The sequence below is a fragment of the Crocodylus siamensis genome, chromosome 6, assembly GCF_052110815.1.
Source record: "Crocodylus siamensis isolate JL-2025a chromosome 6, ASM5211081v1, whole genome shotgun sequence".
In the NCBI taxonomy this organism is placed as follows: Eukaryota; Metazoa; Chordata; order Crocodylia; family Crocodylidae; genus Crocodylus; species Crocodylus siamensis.
In genome coordinates, this window is record NC_143400.1 from 93,735,932 (window position 1) to 93,745,988 (window position 10,057).

General features: G+C 61.4%; 1 protein-coding gene across 1 annotated transcript; it reads left to right on the top strand.

The window, feature by feature from the left end:
- Positions 1-992: 992 nt before the first annotated feature.
- Positions 993-5,306, top strand: NPPC (natriuretic peptide C). The gene is made up of 3 exons (XM_090051785.1): positions 993-1,135; positions 2,041-2,315; positions 5,166-5,306. Exons 1-2 carry the CDS (start codon positions 1,058-1,060, stop codon positions 2,308-2,310), a joined length of 348 nt encoding a protein of 115 aa, XP_089907911.1. The 5' UTR covers positions 993-1,057; the 3' UTR covers positions 2,311-2,315; positions 5,166-5,306.
- Positions 5,307-10,057: the final 4,751 nt, after the last annotated feature.

Here is a 10,057-nt window from a genome sequence, read left to right on the forward strand (position 1 = left end):
CTGCCCGTCCGACAGGTTTGCTCGCGCTGCCACCCCAGCTGCCGTCCTGCCCCCCAGCCAGGGCTCTCCTTCCCCTCCCGCCCTACACGGGGTGGCGCAGGGGTATGGGGCTGCCTCCCCCTGCCTTTCCGAATCCGGGATGGAGCCCTTCAAGAAGAGCTCCTGGGGGGAGAAAATGGCAATGCCTGGAATATAAGAGATGGGCCCCAGTTGTGTGCCCATGCAGCGCAGCTGACCCCAGATCCTGGCCTACAGATGAGCTCTCCCACACTTTGATCTGTGCAGGCGAAGGAGAAGAATGAATGCCCGAGAACAAGTCCTGGAGCAGAAAGGAACTCCAGCCTGGCAGTGGCAATGGAAAAAGGAGCTGGGATCCATCCTCCCTGCTCCTTGTTCCCATGGAGCCGGAGGAAGACAATCGCCTCCGAAGTGTCCCGGTGTCAGGCAGCCCCCAGGTGTGTGGGGGGGAGTGCCTCAGCCGAGCTGCCACGGCCTTTGCCCCTTAAGGGTTGTGGGGCATGAATTCCCCAGCTTGGGGGGGGGGGCTCGCAGACTGCCCCACAGGTTGCACCCCACCCCTCTCCCAGAGGCTAGAAAGAGGCAGGCAGGATCCAGTGGGCTACTGGCGAGGAGGGCGGCTTGTGCAGGTGAAGGCAAAATAGCCCCCTGGGGGGGAGAGTGTCCCCAGCCCTCGCCAGTGGCCCCGGGGCAGCAGGGGCTCCCTGCCCCCTTCCCCCCCCCCCCTCCCCGGCAGCATCCTCCAGCCTGGGCTGCAGCTCCCCCTGCCCCCGGCGGCTCTGGGGCAGCCGCGTCCAGGCAGCCACGCCGGGCTCGGGGCCCTGGGGCCGCGGGGGGCGGCGGGGACCCCCACCGGGCGCGGGAGGCGGGGGCGGGGGCGGGGGCCGGGGCCGGGCCGGCGGGGGCGGTGACAGCGGCGCAGGTCGGGCTATAAAGCGGCGCCGCAGCCCAGGGCCGGCAGCTCGGCGCTGGCAGCAGGCGGCTCCGCTCGCCTCGCCTCGGCTCGGGCCCCGATCCCGATCCCGATCCCGGCGGCGGCATGCGGCTCTGGCCCGTGCTGGCGGGCGGGCTCCTGCTGGCGCTGCTGGCCCAGCCCGCGCCGCAGCCCCCGCGCCAGGTAGGGCCCGGCGGGCCGAGCTCCGGCCGCTCTCCAGCCCGCGGGTGCTGAGCGCGGGCCGGCCACCACACGCGGGAGCGGCGGGCCGGCGCCTCGCACCGCACGGGGGCTCGGGACCTCGCACCGCACGGGGGCCGGGGCTCGGGGCCGGGACCTCGCACCGCACGGGGCTCGGGGCCGGGACCTCGCACCGCACGGGGCTCGGGGCCGGGACCTCGCACCGCACGGGGGCCGGGGCCGGGGCCGGGGCCGGGACCTCGCACCGCACGGGGGCCGGGGCTGGGGCCGGGACCTTGCACCGCACGGGGCTCGGGGCCGGGACCTCGCACCGCACGGGGGCCGGGGCCGGGGCCGGGGCCGGGGCCGGGACCTCGCACCGCACGGGGGCCGGGGCTGGGGCCGGGACCTCGCACCGCACGGGGCTCGGGGCCGGGACCTCGCACCGCACGGGGCTCGGGGCCGGGACCTCGCACCGCACGGGGGCCGGGGCCGGGGCCGGGGCCGGGACCTCGCACCGCACGGGGGCCGGGGCTGGGGCCGGGACCTCGCACCGCACGGGGCTCGGGGCCGGGACCTTGCACCGCACGGGGCTCGGGGCCGGGACCTCGCACCGCACGGGGGCCGGGGCCGGGGCCGGGGCCGGGGCCGGGACCTCGCACCGCACGGGGGCCGGGGCTGGGGCCGGGACCTCGCACCGCACGGGGCTCGGGGCCGGGACCTCGCACCGCACGGGGGCCGGGGCCGGGGCCGGGACCTCGCACCGCACGGGGGCCGGGGCCGGGGCCGGGACCTCGCACCGCACGGGGGCCGGGGCCGGGGCCGGGACCTCGCACCGCACGGGGCTCGGGGCCGGGACCTTGCACCGCACGGGCCGGGCCGGGCGCTGACACGTCTCGCTCCCGCAGGCCGGGCGCGGCGCGCTGCGGGCGGCGGAGGCGGCGGCGCTGGAGGCGGCGGGCGGCGGCGCCCGGGCGCGGGGCTCGCGGCCGCTGCGGGAGGCCGGCCCGAAGGAGCGGGAGCGGGAGCGGGAGCGGGCGCGGGGCTGGGCGCGGCTGCTGCACGAGGCGCCCGGCCCGGGCCGCCGGCTCAAGGGCGTCAGCAAGAAGGGGCTGGCCCGGGGCTGCTTCGGCCTCAAGCTGGACCGCATCGGCTCCCTCAGCGGCCTGGGCTGCTAGACGCGGTGAGTGCGGGCGCGCGGCCGGGAGCGGAGCGCGGGGCGGGGAGCAAAGCGGAGCAGACCCCGCCCGGGCCCGCGGGCACCAAGCGGACCAGGCCCTCAGCTGGGGAGCACGGGGCAGGGGCCAGGCACCAGAGCAGGAGATGGGGCAGGGCGCAGAAGCAGAGCCGCGAGGAGCAGAGGACGGGTGCAGCACCCAGGCACGGTGCAGGGCGCCTGCCATAAAGACCCCCCCACACCCTCACCCTAACGGCTTGAAGTGGACCAAAGCCTTTCCCCTTTCCCCGGGATGGCCCAGCCAGCAGCATCGGATACATGCAGCATCCCCCCGGGGGCTACGGAGGGGTTGCCGCAGCGCCTGGGCTGGTCCCCGCAGCCGGGGTCCCCATAAGGCCTCATCGGGGCGCTTCCCAGCAGAGGCCAAAACAGTAGAAAAGTTAGGTGGAAAACTAGAAACCCCCTGCCTTCCCCACTCGGCCACAACCCCCCCCAGCAGCCAGCACCTTCACCAGGGAGCTGGGGAGCTCGGGGCTTGCAGCCCAGCTGGGCTGCGGCACAGGGCTGCGTGGTCCCACTCACCCCCTGGCTGGCTGCATCCCTTTGGGCGGACAGCTCCTCTCTCCGGGATCCACTGACCTCCGCAGCGCAGGGGCGCACGTCGCTGGCTGCCCTGGTTGTGAGCAGAGTGAGGACAAGGTGAGGGCACATCGCTCCCAGGACCACTGAGACCCCAGCTGTGCAGGGGAGCTCCCTCCTCTGCTGGGGCTGCCGGTCCAGCAGAGCAGGAGCCACCCAGATCCCTGGTGTTAAGTGGGGAAGAGCATCCAGGGACAAGGCCTGGGCTGGAGGCTGTGCCAGCCTTTTCTTGGCTGTCAGTGCAGTGTCCTCCAGTACATGGCCCACCCCAAAGCCTGTGCCCAGGACCGTCCCCGAGCCCGCTATCGGCATCAGGTCTCCCAGGCTGCCTGCCCTACCTGAGGTCCCCAATTCTGCTGTCCACTGTGACAGCCCCTTCAGCCACAGCATGCTCCTAAACCATCTATTTCATACAGGGCTGAGCGATATGGGCATAAATCAAGGGGCCTGGGTCCCCATCAGTGGCTCTGGCCACCTCCCCCCAGCCTTGGCCAGCAGCTGTACGCTTGGGGTCATTATAATTAGCACTGCCACTACTTTAAAGCTTTGGCCAAAGCTTGGAAGAGCATATATGCTCCCCACACTTGTGTCCTGGGGGCAGAGCACAGGTGGAGCACAGTCCCTGCCCCAACTGGAGTGATGCATTAGGGCCTTACTGGGATATTGGGCTCTTCAGCCGTAGGATACTCGCGGCAGGGGCTGCAGTGACAGCACAGCACATAGAGATTCCTAGGGAGAGGCGCTGCCTGGCGAGTGGTTCTAATTAGCCTGTTAATTAGTAGGCAAGCTGAATTGATTAAGTCCAGCCTGGTAGTTTGCTGGCCCTCTCTGCAGTAAGCCCAAGGAATCGGGAGATGGTGTGGAGGCTTGATGCTGCCTCCACCCCACCATAAAGCCCTATGGCTGCCTCCCTGCCCATGTGCTTGATCACACCTGTAAAACAGCCCAGTTTGGTGCAGATTTCCAGCGGCTTATTTCCCATTTAAGCCAGACCCTCCGGGACTCCTTGGGAACTAAACAGGGCAGTGTCCGAGCGTAGCTGCCCCATCAGAGGTGTCCAGCAGAAGCCAGGTCCCTCTGCTGGAGCACGTGGCACAGCTCCAACTCGTGCTTAAGGAGCTTGGCAAACAGTGGGCAGGATGGATCTCGGGCACAGGACCAGTCCATTCATTTCTGTACCAGGAAGCCCCTTCCCCAGGCCCTGAATCCCATTTGGGCTGGGGCGAGTCACTGTGTGGGGGCCCTGTAAACATCCTAGCAGCCTGTGCACAGCTATGTGCTGTGCACCAAAGGGTCAGTAACCGCTGTGGCTCCTATGCTCCAAGCAAGGAATGACGAGTTGGCTCCTCAGTGCCAGCTGAGCCAAGGGCCCGTCTAGTCCCACAGTCCCGATGGCAGGCGGGTACTTTACGGGTCAGCACAAGAGGGCCAGTCCGTGCCCTGCAGTGACTGAGCTGGGCACAGAGAGGGCCAGCTCCTGCCCCGGGGTAAACTGGCCTGGCTTTGCTGAAGCCAGCTGAGTTTGGCTGATTTACACCTGGGCAGTCTGGCAAAACAAGGCAGATGGATTAGAGATTCAGGTCAGGCCAGGCTGGAGCCCGTGCTAATACTCAGCTGGCATTTCACAGGGGCCAGATGGGGGACACAGGCAAGTTGGCAGCAGCACCAGGCTTCTGGGCTCGATCTGCACAGAGGGACCTTTTGCTGGTGTCCCTCCGAGGGAGCGCCCTCAGCATTTCCAGGCAGCCAGACCCCAACAGGCACACATCCCTCACAACTCGGGACCCCCCTCCGTGAATTAATACCCAGCCCAGAGCACAACCCCCTCGTGCATCCTCTGATGACTTACCCGCTTCACAAGCTGCCAGGCAGACCGATCCCTGCTCCTGGACTCATTTCCCTCCTCCTTCTCCAGGGGTTGGCTGTGGGTGCAGCCCATCAGGGTCTGTAAGGCTTTAGGCAGGTGGGAAGTGCCAGAAAAGTCAGGAAAAACCCAAACAGCTCTGCTCTGTGGGGCTTCATGCAGCTTTAGGGCAGCACCAGCAGTTCAGATGGAGCCCCTGAAGGTCTCCCAGCGGATGGATGGGCCCCTCTCCCTGAGCAGGTTCAACTCCCAGATCAGCACTGCCATTGGTCTGCCTCTCTCGGGACTGTTCCAGAGGGGATGGACAGCGGGGGAAATGCTCACGGGCTCTTTCCTCCTCTGGTTTGTCCTAGGGCTTTGGACTGGCATCACAATTCTCCCCGGCCCCATGTGGCTGTCTCCTGACCACCGCCCAGAGGAACAGGGAACCCCAGGACTGCACAGAAGACCCGGCTGCATTTGGATTTGCGGTACGAGGAGCCGTGGCACCAGCTGTTTTGATTGATGTTATTTCTTATGATTAAAAAAGAAAAAAACTTCTCTCTCTCTCATATATCCGATATATAACAAAAGTGCTCCCCAGGACCGCGGGGCCGGGGCTTTCCCCGAGAGACTGATGAAGCCAGCTGTATACCGTTGCTGTTTGTAAATTCATGTCCTGCATAAATGTATTTATGTTGTAAAGCTATTTATATATTGTTTATAAAGAGATATTTATAAAAAAAATTATTTATGTAACTGACGGAAACGTCGAGCAGTGTAACTTTTTTTTTGTCCTAAATAGTTGAAAGATGTAAAAAAAAAAAATCCCTCCCACCCAAATAATTATTCCATGTGGCATTTTGCAGCCTGTCTTTCTTTCTCTAGTTAACTCACAGCTTATATTTCTGAAAAGGCTGGATTCATTCAGGTGAACAGAGCTGTCCAGCATTAGCTGTGCAATATTTCAGAGGGGCCCCCAGAAGGTACAATTTACACTGTGACCCCACAGTTAATATGTGCCTAGCTGTGAGATGCTTTCATTCAGGAGCATGAATATGATGTCAAGCAGGAGGGTCCTGATGCGGTGGCCCTCCAGTTCTGCACCGGCAGGCATGGGGTCTCAAGCAGCATATTCCCAGGCTAGATCCCGAAGTGGGCTACAGCAGGTTAAAATCTGCAATCAGTCATGCTGCCAAGCTTTCCCCTGGATTTGCAGTGGTGAAGCCAAGCAGAATTTGGCCCATTTGTTTCAATAGGGATTTTGCCTACATGTAGTCTACAGGATCACGCCCTTTATTCCTTTACTAGAGTCACAGAAAATGAAGGCTGGAAGGGACCTCAGGGGGGCACCGAGTCCAACCCCCTGCTCAAAGCAGGACCAGCCCCAGCCGTGGTCACTCTCAACCTCCTCAGACTGAAGACCCTCCTCGAAAAATGCCAGCTCTGCTTCCCCTTGTTTTCTGCTAACAAAAATACTTGAGCAGCAATTCTGTTGCAAAGAACTTAGAAAGGTGGCAATGGGCAGACTGGCTTTAACATCAGAGTCCTCTTTGAAATCTCTGGATGGATGTTGAGAATCCAGTAGGTATTTGCACACCTCATGGTGCTAATATATACAGTATACTTGCAGCACAACACCCTTAATAGGATCTTAGGGCACCCTGATAGAGTCAATGCTTTAACAAATGTACCGCATAATCACTAAGCATGGAGCTGGAGTCCTCCAAAGACTCTGTGAGCTTTGGACCAGACCTGGGATACATTAGTGGGAAACAGCCTGTCACGCTGGGTGATGCTGTTATTCTAAGACCACGGGTTATTAAGCGCCTTGTTGATAGCCCCATCCTCCCCCCGGCCTCTGCGCAGCTATGAGCCCCTTGCTCCAGTAGGGAGATTTATTGAGCTGCGCCTAGGACAAACACACAGACCGACCAAAATTTATGGAGCGCAGCCTGACAGGGCTTCGTGGCTGTAGCTGCTGCCACCGCTCCTTGCTACGGAAAGCGCGCGGAATAGATCGTTAAAAGGACTCTGAGCTTTAGAGGAAACAGAAGTGAGGGGAGGAAGGCAAGCAGAACTCTTACAGGAGGGCTCTGTGGTCTCTTCCTTCCCAGACACTTCCCAGAGCTGCAGGAGCTGCCCAGCATAGCCAGCTTGGGAGGGCTTTGGCAGCCCCAAATCCCAGCCCTGCTACAACCAAGACCCTGGGTCCCTACCAGTAAAGTCACAGGGTCTAGGTGCCTGGCAGGGGGTAAAGACCCCAGTACAGCCATTGAGACCCAAGGACAGAGAGACTGCCTCCACTAGCAACCATCAGGTAGCCAGAGAAACTTGCAGCCAGGCCCTCCGTACCCTACATCTGCAGGAACAGCAGATGTGCCGGGCTTGCAAAGGCTGTGCCTGTGCCACTGACAGCTCCATCCTCCGTTTTCTGCCCTTCCACAGGACATTTCTGCCTCGTCGGAGGCGACACATCAGCCGTGCCCGATTCACAGGTAGCCTTAACCCAGAGCGCACAGAGACAGGCCAGAGGGGAAGCTGGTTGGACCCATGGCATTTCCTGCTGGGAGCCAAGGGGAGCTCGGAGCATCCTCCCCAGAGACTTCTCCGGGCATTTGAATTTGCTGCCTGCAAAGCCCTGCTAACTGGTGCTCTCGACACCAAGCACGTACCACGGTTCCTGGTCTACGGACTTGGCCCCCTATCCACTCCCCATGCAGACAGACCCTTAGAGGGAAGAACAGCTGCCTCTGAGCCCCGTGATAGGTTCCCTTATGCCCCCTCCCTGAGTATCACACCAAGCCCTGGGGAAAGCAGAGAAGCCACCGCTGGCCTCCGCCCTCCAGGGTAGGAAAGCACAATAGGGCAGAGAGGGGGGCATGGCTCCAGGACATCTCGGGGTTGCATTTCCTGCATACTAGGGGGAGAGACTAATGCAGTAAGTGGGCAGCAGCTGATGGGAAGCATTCAAGGGCCTGGCTTGGGTGGAGGGGTCTCTGCCCCAGGCCCAGGGGCTCATACTACAAGCTCCAGGCCCCTGGCCGGCACTTGTGAACTCCATGGTTTATCCCTCAGTCGAGACCAAGCGCAGCACACCACAGCAGCTGATGCCTTCTCCCCTCCTGCAGCAGCTCCTCCAGAACGAGGTACAGTGTCACAGGGAGAGGGACCATATGGAGCACCTTCTGCCAGCATGCAGGCCTCTCGTTGTCCTGGGCGGCTGCTCTGGCCCCTTCTGCTCCGCGGAAATGGATCGAGCCAAAAAGTGGGGAGCAAAGCTGCAAGAACTGAACATAGCTGAGCAAAGGCTCTGCAGCATCCTCTCCCTTGGCCTGGCCCTGCCTACAGAAGCTGGACCAGATGAAAGCTGCTCCTCCCCAGCCTCAGGACACAGCTGTACCAACACACCCTAGGAGGGGCTGGCTTCTTCAGGCAGCAGGAGGCAGGTGGGAGCATCAGCACTATGGTACAAGTCCACCAGCACGCAGGAGGCCTCTACTGCCACAGGGGAGCCTGGGTGTTCAGCCTTGAACGAAGCAGACCTCGCATCCAGGCCCTGCTATCAGCCAGGTGGAGAGGCAGCAGTCTGGGCTCCGATGAACCAGGCCTGAGCATAATTCCCCTTCGGTCACCGCCTCTGTGACCCTCAGGAACTCAGCCCTGCAGCCCCTGTGCCACCTCGTCCAGTGGAGCCAGCAGCAACAGGGTCCAAGCTGGAGGCCCTGGCAGCAGTGGACCTCAGCCCCAGGCCCCTTCAGGAAACTCTGGCTCTTCACTTCCACTCAGGTTTTGACAAAGAAGAATTACTCTGGCATTTCTCTACTTGCCAGGAACTCAGAAAGGCTGCAGCAGGGCAGGATGGTCTTGACACCCTGGATTTCTGTTCAAAATGCCCAGGTTTATCTGATGGATCCCGTGGAATTTGCACACCTCACAGTGCTAGCATTGCCCAGTGCCCCTGCAGCACCCTTAAAGGATCTTGTGGTTCTACAGCAGGCTGGTTGAGAATCACTGCCACGGGACATGGGTACCACAGTCTGCACAGGGCTACTCCCAGTCTGGGATGAGCTGGACTCCCCCAGTCCCAGGCAACCACAAATTTCTCCCATCCGTGACCCTTTACTTACAAGGGAGCAAGGCAGGATGGGCAGCAGTCTTGCAAGAGCTGCCCACGTCCTGAGGCAAGACAGGCCATGCCTGATTCAGTGGGGCCCTACACCTAACCTCTGGGTACAGCCCCAGTGTACAGGGCTTGGCACAGCCCTCTCTGACCCAAGTCAAAATGATAGCGCCTCCTAAAGCCGACATGCCCTATAGGCACAAGAGATGTGAGCGCAGGGCCTGGCCTTGACAGCACAGAAGTCCCCTTCCTGGTCATGTCCAGACCAATGCAGGGACAGGGCAGCCAAGATCAGGCAGGCAAGAGGCATGGGAAAGGCACAGGCCTGCTCACTTCGTAAGACTTCTGCTAGCGGGCACCCGCAGAGGGATAACCCTCTCCCTCCGTCTTCTCTAAAGTTTCACTTAGCCCATGAACCCTGAGGGGCACAGACGTTGCCCGGGGGAGCTCCCAGAAGGATCCCTCCAAAGTGCATAGAGATGGAGTGAGTGGCCTTGTCAGGTGGCACAGATGGAGGGCAGGGGATTCATTAGGCCGGGGGTGGCAGCAGAACTGCTGTGAAAATCCAGGGTAATGACTTGCAAACAGCCTTTGTCAACAGCACCTCTGCGGGCTGGGAAAAGAGCTCTGCAGAGGAGGCCGAGGTGGCCTCCCTTTGATAGGGATAAAACAACACCAGCTATTTTCCAGCCCCCACAATAATTAGCCTACTCTATTACCCATAATGCCACAGGCCAAGGGGCCCACAATGGCCGGCGTTATCTGCTGCAGGGGAGAAAGGGAGATGATTCGACGCCTTCTGGAAAAGCTTAAAAGCTTAAAAAAAATAATAAGAGTCCTACATAATCCCCTCCAATTACACTAACGAGGGGCTCTGATCAAAGCACTCAGCAGATATCAATGCCACAGCCTTCCTACCACCCACAGGTAGCCCATGTTACCTTGGGAAGCCGTGACACTGGAGTGGGGGCTGTGGGGAAGGGGTCAGGGCCTTCCCAGTATGTCTTCGGCAGAGTAGAGGAGAGAACCCAGGAGCTCTGGGGCCTGCCACATGCCTCAGTCACAAAACTATCCTTCTTCCTTGGAGAGAAGCAACATTTTCTAATGCAAAAATGCCCACTCTGATTTCCCCATGGGCGTCAC

Excerpts from the sequence above, each read along its gene's own strand:
- NPPC (XM_090051785.1), top strand. The coding sequence starts at position 1,058 with ATGCGGCTCTGGCCCGTGCTGGCGGGCGGGCTCCTGCTGGCGCTGCTG. Across the intron at positions 1,136-2,040 it reads CGCCGCAGCCCCCGCGCCAG|GCCGGGCGCGGCGCGCTGCG; the intron begins GTAGGGCCCGGC and ends TCGCTCCCGCAG.